At 49.6% G+C, this 15,350-nt stretch overlaps 8 protein-coding genes across 8 annotated transcripts; 4 read left to right on the forward strand and 4 right to left on the reverse strand.

The window, feature by feature from the left end:
• Positions 1 to 36: 36 nt before the first annotated feature.
• ASPWEDRAFT_25035 (cytochrome b5-like heme/steroid binding domain-containing protein) lies at positions 37 to 742 on the reverse strand (the record flags this gene model as incomplete). Its single annotated transcript, XM_040832690.1, has 4 exons — positions 37 to 267; positions 349 to 586; positions 650 to 677; positions 736 to 742. The coding sequence occupies 4 exons, from the start codon at positions 740 to 742 to the stop codon at positions 37 to 39; spliced, it is 504 nt and encodes a 167-aa protein (XP_040692858.1).
• A 957-nt stretch (positions 743 to 1,699) lies between these two features.
• Positions 1,700 to 3,504, forward strand: ASPWEDRAFT_49228 (uncharacterized protein; the record flags this gene model as incomplete). The annotated part of the gene is made up of 2 exons (XM_040837238.1): positions 1,700 to 1,824; positions 1,938 to 3,504. The coding sequence occupies 2 exons, from the start codon at positions 1,700 to 1,702 to the stop codon at positions 3,502 to 3,504; spliced, it is 1,692 nt and encodes a 563-aa protein (XP_040692859.1).
• A 576-nt stretch (positions 3,505 to 4,080) lies between these two features.
• Positions 4,081 to 4,430, reverse strand: ASPWEDRAFT_169043 (translation machinery-associated protein 7; the record flags this gene model as incomplete). The annotated part of the gene is made up of 3 exons (XM_040830388.1): positions 4,081 to 4,178; positions 4,251 to 4,340; positions 4,409 to 4,430. The coding sequence occupies 3 exons, from the start codon at positions 4,428 to 4,430 to the stop codon at positions 4,081 to 4,083; spliced, it is 210 nt and encodes a 69-aa protein (XP_040692860.1).
• Positions 4,431 to 4,997: 567 nt separating this feature from the next.
• Positions 4,998 to 7,490, forward strand: ASPWEDRAFT_106318 (putative serine/threonine protein kinase (Prp4); the record flags this gene model as incomplete). The annotated part of the gene is made up of 3 exons (XM_040827797.1): positions 4,998 to 5,719; positions 5,760 to 5,941; positions 5,983 to 7,490. 3 exons carry the CDS (start codon positions 4,998 to 5,000, stop codon positions 7,488 to 7,490), a joined length of 2,412 nt encoding a protein of 803 aa, XP_040692861.1.
• Positions 7,491 to 8,755: 1,265 nt separating this feature from the next.
• Positions 8,756 to 9,714, forward strand: ASPWEDRAFT_358665 (uncharacterized protein). Its single transcript, XM_040834315.1, has one exon. It carries the CDS (start codon positions 8,967 to 8,969, stop codon positions 9,357 to 9,359), a length of 393 nt encoding a protein of 130 aa, XP_040692862.1. The 5' UTR covers positions 8,756 to 8,966; the 3' UTR covers positions 9,360 to 9,714.
• A 396-nt stretch (positions 9,715 to 10,110) lies between these two features.
• ASPWEDRAFT_169046 (serine/threonine-protein kinase) lies at positions 10,111 to 11,390 on the forward strand (the record flags this gene model as incomplete). The annotated part of the gene is made up of 2 exons (XM_040830389.1): positions 10,111 to 10,699; positions 10,765 to 11,390. The coding sequence occupies 2 exons, from the start codon at positions 10,111 to 10,113 to the stop codon at positions 11,388 to 11,390; spliced, it is 1,215 nt and encodes a 404-aa protein (XP_040692863.1).
• A 1,355-nt stretch (positions 11,391 to 12,745) lies between these two features.
• On the reverse strand, positions 12,746 to 13,800 carry ASPWEDRAFT_106502 (SDR family NAD(P)-dependent oxidoreductase; the record flags this gene model as incomplete). The annotated part of the gene is made up of 3 exons (XM_040827814.1): positions 12,746 to 13,139; positions 13,218 to 13,369; positions 13,441 to 13,800. 3 exons carry the CDS (start codon positions 13,798 to 13,800, stop codon positions 12,746 to 12,748), a joined length of 906 nt encoding a protein of 301 aa, XP_040692864.1.
• A 191-nt stretch (positions 13,801 to 13,991) lies between these two features.
• ASPWEDRAFT_104673 (uncharacterized protein) lies at positions 13,992 to 15,174 on the reverse strand (the record flags this gene model as incomplete). Its single annotated transcript, XM_040827671.1, has 2 exons — positions 13,992 to 14,717; positions 14,821 to 15,174. 2 exons carry the CDS (start codon positions 15,172 to 15,174, stop codon positions 13,992 to 13,994), a joined length of 1,080 nt encoding a protein of 359 aa, XP_040692865.1.
• Between the last annotated feature and the right edge of the window lie 176 nt (positions 15,175 to 15,350).

Genomic DNA, 15,350 nt, shown 5'->3' on the forward strand with positions numbered 1-15,350 from the left:
ACGGGGTGACGGAGGCCTGTTGGTTGATTGATTCATTTAAGCTTTGGGCGCTTCTGGGTCACCCTCTGCAACCAATTTACCCACGACGAGGTACTTCTCCGAGAAACGCTCCTCCCAAGATTGGAGGTTCTCCAGCTGGTCGGCGTCGAGGTCCTTCAGGTCGTCCAAGGGGCCCTTGAGATCCTTGGTGAGCATCTCCTCGTCGAAGCTCTGGAAGGCTAGTCCACGGGATGCGTCACGGCCGGCAAAGTTCTCGTATGGTCCGCCCTGATAATAGCAAAAGATCTTGTCAGCCACGCGCTTCTTATATAAAATAGTTGGATTCGTTCAAAAGGCGGTAGAGCATACCGGTCCGTAGAAGTTCCTGCCCGGGGATACATCGAAAACACGTCCGCGCACAGCAAGGTAGACGGGAGCATCGTTGATGCCGTTAAAGGGGAGCAGGGTCGAGGGAGTAAATGTGCGGAAGACGACTGGGGGCGGGCCTTCAGGAAGAGTAGCGGGGGCCTTGGGGCGGAGCTGCATGTAGACAAGCACCACAAAGAGGGAGAGAAGAATCAAGTTGATGGGGGAGGCGATTGACATCCTGAATTGGTGTCAGTTTCTCTATCTCGAACTGTGCTGATAAGATTGAGGTGGAGGGACTGACGCTTCAGCTGGTGGGGGGACCGCGGTGTCTAGAAACATTAGTAAACAGTCTTGTCTATTGGATAGGCAGATGACGGGGAAGCATACCTGCCATTTTGAATGTGTCCTTCTTTGAATCTCAAAATGCCACTGATGCAGAGGACGGGTGCTGCGGATGATGATGAGGAAGATGAGTGTGAGATGGGGAAAATTGGAGATGGATTAACCGGGTCGGCTTATGGATCTGCGGAGAAGCCGCTGGACGGTTTCTGCGTATGGAAGAAATGCGTAATTACTGTCATCATTTCCGTATCACATGACATACATGCCTGGGGCATCCAAAGACAGCCAGGCACTCAGGCAGAAAACACTACTAAATATAATTTAGGTTCCTGTAATCAAACGGCGAGAATCCACAGCTATTATTATCCTGATCCCGCTAGGAACGGAGATTATCATGCCTTTAGTCTGAAGGCTAGAGTCACAGCCTACGCTCGCACGCAGTTCTGCAGGCCAGAATATTCTGAAACAGGTCCTTCATAAGCTGGAGATTGCAAATTAATTTCGTCTTCCTCCGACCAACAGTTCTCCAACATCACTAACGACGTGAGGTGCCACAGCCCCATCGGACATACCTAATTGATAGAGCGCCAGTCATGAAATTCACTTGAGGGGCTGGCTAGCCTGCTGTCTTTTAATCACCGTCGTCATCATCCTGGCTTCTTTTCTTCCTTCATTTTCGTTCCTTTCTCTTGATTCATCTGGCTGGTTTCCTTGATTTATCGACTCCTTTGTTGGCTGGCACTCAAAAGAGCAATCAATCCCTTTCAATTCATCATATTGCATCTTAGTCTCGAGTCGTTTTTAGCACGTATATCTGCTATTTTAAAGACGAGAGCATTTAAAACAACAGGCTATTTGGGAGCTTATGACTCTCCTTGGCCTCTAATCTAATTTGCTTCGTGATCTAGGTATGGGATTTAGCTTGTTTCTCCTTTCTAGCCTAGTCGAGAATACTCACCATCTTCTCAGCTCAGACAGCAGACTCAACATAAAATCCTCGTAGATCGAGATGTGGGACAAGGTGCCTTTTTATCGGTCTCGAAGGCCTACAGTTGGAACGCCCACGCTAGGCGACAAGACCGCGGACGATGGTGTTTACCAAACTTTGTCCTCGGCGAGAGTTCGGAACGACAAGTATTCGAAGGAATTGCCTGGCCTCCCACGGTAAGTGTGCATTGCAGGATACCTTCAATTGCCAGGCACATTTTTTTTTTTTTTCTAACTGATGAACTTAGCGACCATTTGAGTTCTACCTTCTCCCCTAATCGGCCGCGAGTTGCATCTGCCCCGCATCCTAGTAATGCCGTCGAACAGCTTCGCCAACGTTCCAGCACATTGACGCCCCTTGGCCAGAGTGGTTACACCTCAAAGCCAGGCACCCCATCGTCGTGGCTTCAAGACGCAGAAATCTCACCTCCCGATTCCCCCATTTCCATGAGGCGTACACCCAATAGCCGGGGTAGTTCTCAGGTCTCCCCGATTGAGGACGAACCAAACCAGTATTTCGAGAGTGAGCAGACGGAGAACAGATTCGCTAGCCATTTGCCAGTTTTGCGCCAAGGTGAAGGGAATGATAATATCCCGTCACGATCGGACGATTCACAGAATTCCTACAAACTTTCGTCGAGTCGGGCTCGAGAGACACGATGGGATGATTTCTCCGGCGAACCAACAGCCGGTAGCTCTGGTAAATCCGCACAAATGACTCCTGGACGAACTTCCTTTTATTCCCAAGGCACCTCCAAACCAGGGGGACCTCAAACCTCCGGCATTTTGGGTTGGGGTAAGGAGCAGTTTCAACCAAGGAAGAAACTCGCAGAGGCTCGCAGCCGGCTGTCGAAAAATGATAATATGCTTCAACCCGCTGCTCGTGAGCCGTGGAAAGGACCCAGTGGGCGATCACCAATGATAAACCCTATCCAAGAGAAGCTAAGGAAGAGATCGCCATCACCTGCGCAACCTTCAAAGAGCAGCAGCCGGGGGAAAGATAACAACGTATCTCCCGATGCCAACCTTGTATCTCTAGGCATCAAGCCGTCCGTCGTCACGACTATTACGGGAGGCGCAGCAAATCCCGCAGGGCCGGAAAGACGCACTGTCAGCAAGAACATCAGCCGTCATCAGCCAGAAAAACCCGAGCCAACCCCCGCCACTAGTGTCAGAAGCAGTACCCCGCCGCGTATTGATCTGCCAGAACCCGATCTGACTGCCACGTTGGCTGACTTGAAGCTAACCGGCGAAGACCAGCCTGGGAGTCGCTTCAGTGCTGCCACCTACACCCCCACCGAAGTGGAAACAGCTACTTCAACGGGCAGCCCTCGAGAAAGCATCGACATTAGCAACCTGTCTACCGATAATCTTGCTTCTATCATGTCCAGAAAACGCCCAGTTCCCAGCGCCGTGGCTCCTGGAAAGATGCCAGCGAAGATGCCAGTTAGAAAACCCACTCCTTCGCAGGCTCCAGAAGCCGAGGCGATGCCAAAGGAGTCCTCACCAGAGTCGCCGCGACAGCATACACAGAACCGAATCGATGCCTTGGAAGCAAGAAGAGACACTCTTATGCGGCGCAGGACTAATATTAACACCATAATCCATGAACTCACACAAGTCGTCCAGCCGAGCTCCATTGCCTATGATATGGCGGCCAGAGAAGAAGTCAAGAAAACTGTCGCAAGTCTGAACAACGAGCTTGCTGAAATTAAACGAGAAGAGCACGAGATTGGGGTGAAACTACTCAGACTTTGGAAGAAATGTGATGAACAAGATGCTTATGGCGGAGGAACAGGTCTATGGGTGAAACGGGTGACGAGCTGATGAAGATACTCGATCACCTGCTTTTTTTTTTTTTGCATTGTTTGGTGTCATCTTTTTTTTTTTGCTTGCTTTTCAATCACCCAATTTTCTTTCGCTGTTGGCTGGACCAGTCCCTTTCTTCGTTCTTATACCCCACCATAGCGCATTCTATCAGATTTGCATTTGATGCGCTCTTTCATTTGTGGTCCTTGTGAAGCGTCCTGGCTTTCATTTACTGCGCGACCTTGGAGAGGCGCCAAAGATACCCTTTTTCCCTCCCTCTTTTCAAATTTCCTTTTCTTTTCTTCCATCAAATGCATATGATTTTGAGACCGATGTTGGACAAATGATCTCTGTTTGACCATGGCGAGCCTGTGAATTGAATGAAATGTGCCCTGCACCAATGAGTATTACCAAGCAACGATTCATCTATGCAATAATAATGCATTTAATTGCAGAATATGTATCGAGAAGCAAAGTTGCTTGGGTAGTTATAAGAAATGTGAAAATATAAGAAACCCCCCATGATTTTGGTGCTTGTTTTGCGTAGCTCGTCGTATCGTGAAGGCGACTATCGCATGGTTTCCAGTTCGTAGTTTATTTCTTTCCAGACTTCTTGATACCCTGGTTACCGGTGTTCAGAGGACCCTTCTTGCCCTTGGCCGCCTCCATCAACTCCTTCTTTGCCTTGGCATCTGATATTATCAAGAACCCGTCAGCCAATATCCAAGATAACAACAAACTTTGATAGTGATAGCGTGACATACCGGCCTTTTGCTTCTCCTTGAATGCAATCTCGTCCTCATCGAGTTCCTTCTTATCCTTCTTGGCAGACTTCAAAGGCTTAACCTTGCCGCCTATCGAAGAAGAGGGGTTAGCACGCTGGCCTATGAGGATACAATGGAAATCGTTCGGGTTTGCATACCTTCTCTGCTTTGACCACCCATTTTGCCCGAGTCTGATAGACTGTAGAAAAAGAGGAGTAGAGTGGTATGAAGTGAATGGAGAGTGAGGAGAAGGAAGAAGATGAAAAAAATGTTCTGCTTATCAGCGTTGTTTCCGCGGGGTGGCACTAGACCTCGATCGGGCTAGGCGCAAAATCTCTAGGATGGCTTCCTGGTCAGACACCGCCTAAGCAGCGACTCCATCTCCATCTCCATCTCATTTACCCCAGACATCGCGTTTTACAGCTACTCGAAAAGTCCGTGAATCTGCTTGCTTAAGCAGTCGTGCTTCAGAGACGAGTTTTTGCGGATATTTATTTGCCTGGGACAATAGTGAATGTTGGCAAGGCCCTGTGAATTGAAACGCAGGCATTTCTAGCCGGTTGGACTTTCACTAAAGCCCCCATCAAAAAGTTGTCGTTCTTGAAGCTGTTGGCTAATCAAACGTTGCCTCTGTTCATTTTATCCCTGAGGCTTTTCCAAGGGCCGATCGGATAAGCTCTGGTTTGCACCAAGTGGTAACAAAGCAAGCAAGAAAGAAAAGAAAAGAAAGGCCAACGTATCGATACCATGGCATCATACAGGTCGAGGTCTCCGTCGACCCCTTCTGAGGGTGAGATCATCGAATCAGGCTCAGAGACGAAGGCAACTACGTCGCAAAATCCTCTTAATGGCACCAGTGTTGACCGTCACACCAGAGGCAGTACATCATCGGTGAGATCTCCAGCGTCGCGGAGTAGATCGCCACGCCGGCGGAGGTCGAGGACCAGGTCGAGATCCAGAAGCCGATCCCGCTCTCCATATCGAGACTACAGAGGACACAAACGCAGACGAGACGATGACTATGACGACCGACGCTTTCGGGACGAGCCACCGCGACGTTTCGCGAATAGGTACGAGGACCGGTATAACGATCGCGGCTCCCAGAGACGACAAAGATCCTACTACGACTACGACCGGGAGGAAGGGTATTCGGGTGGTTTGAAATACAGTGATGACTTTGATCGACGTCAGGACAAGCGCCCCCGAACGCGAAGCAGATCGCCATACCACGAGGTCCGAAAGCCCAAGCAGTACTCGGGCGACGAATGGGAATCCAAAAGGGAAGAGAGCTCTACCTCTCGAGGAGTCAGAAGGCGAAGGTCATCCACTGAACAATTAGTGAGCGAGCGAGGGGCCACCCCAGTCGTCGCTCAGGATTCTAAACACAGAGCTGAAACGAAAGAGAATCAGGTGCAGCAGGCTTCTTCTGATGCTACTATTCGTGTCGTAGATAAGTGTGTTATTTCCTGGTGTTGTTTTATGGCATAAGTTACTGACGATTTGGTGCAGCCCAGAAGAACAACAACCTGCCGAATCTGTTGACGAAGCGACTCAGATGGAAGCACGACGAAAGCGACGTGAAGCTATCAGAGCTAAATACAGAGGCCAGGCTACCCCTTTACGTCTTCAGGCGTTACAAATCGGCGGTGATACAGACTCATCCACACCGAGCACCGACACACCGCAGGCCGGTAAGTTGTTGTTGACCTTTCGTGTCTACGATAGTTTTCAGCCGCTAATAAATTTCTTTCTTCCGCAGAAACCCCCCCTATATCGCCCGCCCAGACGCCTAACGAAACACCTGGAGACGCATTCCCTGACTTCAAGGTTGGCAAAGACGCTGACCTGGTTAACGAAGATGCGCCTGTAGACGGTGCCGATAAAGACGAGCCATCCGCGGCAGACTATGACCCAATGCTTGACATGAAAGCAGAGAGGCAGAGGCATGATAGTAAACCTACCAACGGAGAGGTCTCATCAGGAGCGTATGATGAAACACAGACCTCTAAACAGGATGTTCTGATCCCCGATACCCCCGCACAACCGCCGACGCAGACAAAGACGAAAGATCCCTACGATATGTTCGCAGAGGACGATGGCGACGACATGTTTGCCGAAGATACGCAAGAAACTGCACAGCCCGCGCATGCCTCGGCGACGGCCGTACCCCAACCACGAGAGCTTGACATCAGCATGATGGATAACTGGGACGACCCGGAAGGGTACTACAATGTCCGGCTTGGTGAGTTGATCAACGGCCGATATCATGTGCAGCAGAATCTAGGCAAGGGAATGTTTTCCTCTGTAGTGCGGGCGACCGACTCGAAGACCGGCCATTTGGTTGCGGTCAAGATCATTCGCCAAAACGACACGATGAAGAAGGCGGGAATGAAAGAGATTGGGATTTTGGAGCAGCTCCACGAAGCCGACCCAGATGATAAGAAGCACATGATCAAGTTTGAAAGGCACTTTGACCACAAGGGACACTTGTGTATGGTGTTTGAGAATCTCAGCATGAACCTGCGTGAGGTGTTGAAGAAATTTGGACGGGATGTCGGTCTGAACCTGCGGGCGATCCGGGCATATGCGCAGCAGATGTTCCTCGGCCTGAGCCTGATGCGCAAATGCAACATATTGCATGCGGATTTGAAGCCGGACAACCTGCTGGTCAACGAGCAGCGTAACATTCTCAAGGTGTGCGACTTGGGGTCCGCGTCGCCAGCATCGGAGAATGAGATTACACCGTACCTGGTGAGTCGATTCTACCGGGCGCCGGAGATTATACTGGGGATTCCGTACGACTACGCGATCGACGTGTGGTCGATTGGGTGCACACTGTTTGAGTTGTACACGGGCAAGATCCTGTTTACGGGGCGAAACAACAACCAGATGCTACGGTCGATAATGGAATGTCGTGGCAAGTACCCACCGAAGCTGCTCCGACGAGGCTCGCTGGCCCACATGCATTTCGACGAGATGCTGAATTTCCAGAGCATGGAGGAAGACAAGGTGACGGGGCGACTGGTGACACGGAGCCTGGACTTCAAGAAACCGACTCGAGATTTGAAGACGCGGCTGATGGGCAAAGGCACACGGGGGATGAGCGAGGTTGAGGCGAAAGAGCTGGGACTGTTTGTGGATCTGCTGGAACGGTGCCTGAGCCTGAACCCGGAGAAGCGATGCACGCCAGCTGAAGCGTTGAAGCACCCGTTTATTGCGCGACCCAAGGTGCATACATAGTACATAGTGTATAGTGAGAACTCATTGTTGATAGTCTACGGAGTAATAATGACGAAGAGCACATTGGAAGAAACCATTGACATTCTTAGAGCGAATGATCATCGTAATAGAAGTTGCCACCAAGAATGAGTCAAAAAGGCAACCGTTGAGAGAGTTAGATTTGAGGGAAGAAGCGAAGGAGAATTTGTATAGATGACATGAAAGTGACATAATGGCGGGCAATATTGAGTGGGGGAAGTTATTGATGGTGGTGGCAAAGTGGCTTTGAGTGAGAGACAGTCGATCAACTTAGCCAACAGGGGTATCGTAGTAGTAGTTACTCGGTAGGAGAGTAGTAGTAGCACACAATATTGAGTTGAGCGGAGAGATGAAGATATTCGGGATTACCAGAAGAGGGGAAAGCTGTGTGAGACGATGGCAACATGATGATGTCAAGCATTACTTGGTCTGTATCTCACCTCAGCCCTGAAATAGGGGATAATGTTACACAGGCGAGATGATGATGGCAAGAGATGCAGCTGCAAGATGTGCAGAGGATCACTTGGGATGGATTCTTCGTATTTTGCACAGCTGCCTGTATGTACATACTACATGGTAGTATTGATTCTGTAGTCTGTACGTGCTTGTACCCAGATGACTACTCGGTGTGGGATGTCGAAAGGGAAACGGTTATTGCTTGTTTCTCCCTTGCAGCAGGCAGGATCATCTGGGGTACATTTATAAGATATTTGGATATATCACATTCTCTGTACATAGTATGAATGTAGAGATATATCTGTCTTCTCCTCTACATCGTATCTGTCTGTTTGTCTGTCTGTCTGTCTACGAAATGTCTTCCAACGCCTTGCTTGACCGCCCAATCACACAGGGCAATGGCCACCAACGTGGCAGCGAACAGCGCAGCCAGTCACAGGGCGCGTGGATCCGCTGGGGTTGTCATCCGAGGATTCTCGAAGCGGACGAACTGGCCAGCTGTGGGCAAATCGTTGGCCAAGGCGGCCCTCCATCATCGCCTCACTCTGGTCTGGACACCAACCATGGATGGAGTGATTGATAATGACAACAATCCAACTGTACCAGGTAACTAACTATCTTTGTCTGTCTCTTCTCTGTCTCTGTCTCTACAGAGTACTGTCTGTATTCTGTTTGTCTCTGTACTATGTATCTGTACTCTCTGTACAGTGTACAGTGTACGGTGCGGACACTGTGTGCTTGTACTCTGAGTTGGACAAAAGGGGGTGGGGCCCAGCCTCATTGTCAGACAGTCCCACACTAGCCAATTCCATAGAATCCATCGAATCAATAGTCAGCAATGATCACGATCTGCCCACCAGTCACAGCAGCCGATGACTACACCCCATTACTCATGACTCCTCTCCCTCTGATTCAGAAACTCGCGCCCTTTTCCTCTCTGAAGGCTCAGGCATCTGTTTCCGCATCCGGCCAATCGCTGCTCCCCGCCCAGCCCGGGCCTCGATGCACCCAAGTGGGTCCGCCTGCAGTGGTGGCGCCCTCCGACCTGTCACACCCACTCCCACACCGCCTGGTTGTGCTGGAAATTCCCCAGGCAGCGAATCCCAGGGGTCTCGCAGCCTCTGGCGCGGGCGTCTGGTTGGCCCGTCCGGTACAGCCACACCGCGGCCAGCCCGTCTTGTGACGGTCAGTCCTGGTCCACCGCTTTCCCAGTACCATAGATTACACCAGAAACACAGTCCAGCGATCCGCCACATGTTGGCTGTTTCGTTCCCTGTTCGTATCTTTGACCCATGGGCCCAAGTGGGGCGCAGTGGGGGCCTTGTCCTCTCATCGCCCCTCCTTTTTCCTATTTGTAGAGTTGCCCACCAGTCGAAGCATCATACATTGTGTTAGTGCCGCTTAGTTTTAGTCAGTAATCTGTTACATGTTATTATTTTATTTTTATTATTTTTATTATTATTGCCCTGCTGTTTTATTACGCTTCTTTTCCTCTCTAAACCACGAGGCTTGCATTGTTCTTTTGTCTCTCTCTCTCTCTCTTCCTCTCCCTCTTCTCCTCATCTCCAATCTGACCTCCCATATCTGCTCTTCGCTTCTCTCTTCGCTTCTCTATTCTTCTTGCTCTTCTTTTCTTTTATTATTATTATATTATCTTTTTTATTTCCCTCCCTTTCTTCCTCCCTTCTTCTCTCTCTCACCGTCTTTCACCTGTTAGGCTGTTAATAATAAACCATCTCCAACTCATCAACTCCCCGAATTTTCTGGCCTGGTTGTGCAACACCGCTTCATCTTACACAACTCTCCGCGCCCCCTTTCCCACTTGGACAACCTCAGGATACCCTTCCACCTTCTATACCCTTTGGATTCATCCCGTTCCTTAAATGGCTTCTTAAAAAGTTAAGAAACAAAAAGACAAAACGACACTCCCTTGGATTGATTGAAACCGTGCCACTTGGATCTTTGGATTATATTGGACTCTCCCCAGGATTTTCTCTCTCTCCATTTTCAACCATCAACTTCATACTGTGAGACTCCATCCGGTGTCTCCAGTTTCTGTCCATTTTCCACTTCCATATCCGGACTTTCTTGATCATCTCCTGAAATGCTCTCCCCAATCTCCCCTGTATTTAACATGTATCCCACCATGCTCCCAACTCCTCCACCTTCTCCTATTCCCTCCCGCTGTTATGCTCCGGAAGACCGTTTGGGATTGCTCCTGGCCAACCGACTGGAACTCACTAGCATCCTGGGCGTGGGTGCCTATGGTGTCGTCTATACCGCTGTCGACATCCACACCAATGTGCTGTACGCTGTCAAGGCCCTCAACAAGACCGGACTTGATCCCCGCCAACTGAGGTTCCAGCAACGGGAGATCAAGCTGCACCACCTGGCCAGTCAACATCCCAATGTGGTTTCCCTGGTTCGCATCATGGATTCGGCCGATTGTACCTATGTCGTGATTGAATTCTGCCCCGAGGGTGACCTGTTCTCCTCCATCACCGAAAAGGGCAACTTTGTCGGCAATGACCCCTTGGTCAAGCGTGTGTTTCTCCAGATCTTGGATGCCGTCCACTTTTGCCATTCCCTAGGAATCTACCACCGGGACCTCAAGCCGGAGAATATCTTGGTAACTGACCATGGTCTAACGGCCAAGCTCGCCGACTTTGGCCTGGCCACCACCGACTACTTCACTTCGGATTTTGGTTGCGGTTCTACATTCTACATGTCTCCAGGTATCTTCACCTGTCTTCCCATCTTTGTTGACTTTCTAACCTTCATTTTTCTCCCTTCTGTCTAGAATGCCAGCAATCAAATCCTCGTCACATGTCCTGCTATGCTTCTCCCTCCAATGATGTCTGGAGTTTGGGTGTGATCCTCGTCAATTTGACCTGTGGTCGCAACCCGTGGAAACGCGCCTCGATGGAGGACTCTACCTTCCGAGCTTACCTGAAGGACCCCTACTTTCTCAAAACCATTCTCCCCCTTTCTGATGAGATGATCTACATTTTGAGTCGCATCTTTGAATGTGACCCTTCCAAGAGGATTACCATTCCGGAGCTGCGGAACTTGATCCTCAACTGCACCGGTTTTACCATGACCCCTATGGCCCCATGGGTTGCTCCCAGGGAACCCCAGCCTGTTGGTTTTGCCAACCAGCAGGTCGAGGTGCCTGTTGAGGAGCCCCTTTATGCACAACCCTCCACATCTTCCTCTGATTCCTCTTACTACACCAACTACTCGGACTCTGAGGACTATTCAGACATGGATAGCATGTCCTCGATGTCCTCGGTTGGTCTGGGGCCGGAATCTCTCTCGGCTGATTGCAAGGAGTTCTTCCCACGGACGGAACCTGTCGAGTGTGACGTCCCGGAAACACTTGCCATTCCACAACAGCCTCTGATGCATCCTATTCCAGTCTGTTAAACAAGGTTTGATGCACCAAAGAAAATAAAAAAAATAAAAAAGAAACAAAAAAAATATAACGCAGGACCATGAGTGACGCCAAAATTTACATTACATTCGACCTTTGCCTTAGGATTTGGATCTTTCAACATGCATTCAGCCCTTTTTGGATATGTCTTGTCGCTCTTTTTGCATATTTTTCGAAGCGGCAACTGTATTATCTATTGCCCTATCAAAGCCTTGGTTGGCTTCCTTTCTTGGACATACACTTCTTACTTCCTTGGACCCATTTTGGACAGTGGTTTTATGGCCGCATGGATTACCCGTTGGATTTTATTTGGTGCGCATTGGATTTGCCATTCTATTTGGACTTTTGGTTTCCACCGGCTCCATTCCGTGAGCCGTGTGGATGAAATAAACCATCATCTCCTTGAGATATGTTTTAATATGTCACCAATTTGGGAGGATTTTTTGTTTATGGTTTATGGTAATATACTCTCTGGGTGTTCTGATGTTTTTGATTTTGATTGATATGGTGTTTTTGGGTGTTTGGTTTGCTATCAAAGCACTGGCATTGAAAGATGAAAAGAAATACCCCGGACAAACTTGGAACCTTGCATCTGCCTGTTGTTTGTTAAATCCTGTTTCCTGTTCCTTGTTTACTTTTCTTGCTGGCGTGGTGTTGAGCATGACTTTTTGGGAGGCCACTCTGCTATGAGCATTTGCTCTTTTGGATTGATTGATACCTTTTTTTGTTTCCTCATTTCTTTTCGAGTAACGAGAAGAAAACTCGGCTCGACTCTTGATAAATACGCTGAGAAGATAGTTCTGATTTCCCACCGCTGATTGTCCACATTTTGGAAAGCAACCCATATCCGTTCTTGTTCTTGGTTTACCACACAGCTGGTGTTTAGCGCATTGAGGCCACTGGATTGACAGGCCAAATGGATCTATCGCCCCGGGGATTCATGTCCAGTGGAAAAAGAAGATGGCCTTGAATGCGACCGCAGGCGACCGGCTGAGTGAGCGACGTTTGTTTATGATGTGATGTCTTATGATAGAACGCATACAAGTCATGAAATAGGGAGATTTCCCTTCTACATTCTGATTTTGATTTCTTCAGTCCCAGCAACCCCGGATGAAAACCAGCCCCTTTTGAGTATGAATATGAAAATTGCCAATGGTGGCCCGACCTTTCTATATTCATCTCACCGACAATCCCTGCATCATGTTTCGAGTGCAGAGTATGCAATGCCAATGGCGATCGGCATCCTGCAACATGGCAATATATTGGGCGCACCTAAGCGCTGAGCTGTTTCATTTCATTTCAAGGATCACCAGTTCATGATCCATACTACTAGACTATCATCTATACTCTACATATTCCTCCCCCCAGTAACCCGAATAGTCTCCCCACTAACATACGAAAACAAAGGACTGGCAACCCCCAAAACCGCCCTCGCCGCTTCCTCCGGACTAGCCGGCCTCCTCAACGGAATATCCGGATACTGATCCTGTGGTTTCTTCTCTTTCTCTGCTTCCCCTCCCTTCCGACTCGCCAACTGCTTCCCAGGAATCCCCAACGCAACCTTCGTCCCGTCAGGAGTGGTGATGAACGCCCCTTCCTCCTTGGCAGCCGTCAGTCGCGTCGTGACGAATCCAAACGCTATCGTGTTGGCTCGCACTCCAAACGCTGGGCCCCATTCTTTGGCGATCGTCTTGGTAAGTCCCACCACGCCGGCTTTGGCTAGGGCGTAGTTTACTTGGCCGCTGCATTTTATTAGCGTCTTCTTCCATATAAGGTACACGGTACAAAGTATGACGAGTGAAAGAGAAGGAAGGACGTACGCATTCCCGTGAATACCACTCGTACTGCTAATGTTAATCACCACCCGAGGCTCCTTGTCCTTGACGCGGAAATACGGCGCCGCGGCTCGAACCAGTTTAAACGGTGCTGTGTTGTGCACTGCCAGCATCGTGTCCCATTGTTTATCCGTCATCTAGACACCATCAACAACCATCCACACAGCATATAGCATATAATATAGAATAGATAGAAAGGATAACCAACCTTATGAATAACCCCATCCCACGTAAACCCCGCATTATTAACAATAACATGAATCTTGCCTCCCCCAAACTCCGCCGCCCGCTTCACCAACGTCTCAATGTACTTATCATCGAGGATGTCGCCGACAACGGGCAGCGCGCGCCCGCCACCACCGGGGACATCGTTGATGGATTTAGCGACGGCCTCGGCTTTGGCGGCGTCGATGTCGGCGATGATGACTTTTGCGCCTTCGTTGGCGAAGAGGCGTGCTGCTTCGGCGCCGATGCCTTGGCCGGCGCCGGTTATTATGGCGGTTTGGTGGGCGAGGAGGCCGGTGGGGTAGTTGAGGTGGTTGGTTACTTGGGTGAGGCGGTGGGACATTTTGATTCTGGTTCTTGGTTGATATGGGATTGATATTGATGTGGTTGATTGATGATGAATTAATTGGGGTTGAGATGAGTTGATAGTTATATGCGGAGGAAATGCCGAGGCCCGTTGGAGAGCCGAGAACGTGTGGGGTTGCTATAGATATTCACTGCACAACTAGGTATAGAGAAGATTATCACATCTAACTAAGAACAAATACACTCCCTCAACGACATATACCGATCAAAAACGTCCACCACCCCCTCACACCCCAAGACAATCCGATAGAGTGGATCTTCCATCTCCAAGTTCAGCATTCCTTTCCTCGGTCCAATGCATATGTCCACGGCTGCCCGCGCCATCCCCAGAACCTCACGGCACTGAAACAAAAGGCCTCGGATGAGAAAGTGGCGGATCCGTCGGCTCTCCTCGTAGCTCATCTCGTAGTGGCCGTACCGGATGTGCACGCGTTCATCCTGTAGTGTCGGGTGCGGTGTGACTTCGTTGGGTATCCAGTACCCGAGAAGCTGCAGCGTCATGTCTAGGGTCGATGCAGAAAGGAGGAGGTTGGTGTTGTCTTTGGGGCAGCTGGGACAGTGGAAGAAGGTCCGACAGGCGGATATCGTTGACTTGATGGTCTGCAAGCTGTGGTCCAGTCGTAGGTGAGTTGGGTCGGTCGCCATGTAGCTCAGTTGGTTCAGGTAGAACAGCTGAGTTGCTACGCATGCGCACGTTGGCTGCGCTGTATATGGGATGTGCATGGCCAGAGGACAGCTCGTTTCGCCTTTGGTGATGAACTCTCTTTGCAGAAACGTTGGCGATAGGGAACCCGGTGGATACCCTAGATCTGTTGATGCCATCATGTCCTCCAGTGGATATGGATCTGCACAGCTGTCGCCCACGAACATGGATGCGTTCACTGCTGCATTGCTCTCGAATATTTCTGGACTTTCATTTATTCTCTGATGGCTTCTTGCCAGCGATTCCTATGTCTATTAGAAACTCAGTCATATAAATGATCTGGCAGAAACTAACGCCATCTTCGGTACTTTGGTCTGTATGGTAGCTTCCATGCTGCTCAGTGAGCTCAAAAGTATAGTCCACTGCAAACGCCATATTTTCTTTCTCCCACGCATGCATAGACGTTGCTTGACTCTCTGGAAGCTGTCCCAATTTCTTCAACGTAGCTCGGTTTTTGCTGCCTTTGGGCTTGCCAGACCGATTGGCAAATCCGTATCGACATTGTAACCCGTGGCGAAGACAGCGAATACACGTATCCTTGTTGGACAAGTTGCATTTCACCTTGGATTGCCTGCAATTTTCACAGGCAGTTCGCAGTTTAGGCGCTTCCTCGCCACCAGGAGACATGTCGTTTGATTCCGCGAGCATTTGGCCGATGAACAGCGGTTTGTCGGTAATCAAATTGATCTATCTTCGAATGCCTCAATAGTCTAGTGTCGTAGATCTCTCACTATTAGATCCGTCCGATGCATATCACATTCTCTTATATGTGCTAGTAAGATCTATTATACCAAGAGTCAGGTTAGTGCAACAAGCCTACGAGG

Source organism: Aspergillus wentii (genome assembly GCF_001890725.1).
Source record: "Aspergillus wentii DTO 134E9 unplaced genomic scaffold ASPWEscaffold_2, whole genome shotgun sequence".
Taxonomy (NCBI): Eukaryota; Fungi; Ascomycota; class Eurotiomycetes; order Eurotiales; family Aspergillaceae; genus Aspergillus; species Aspergillus wentii.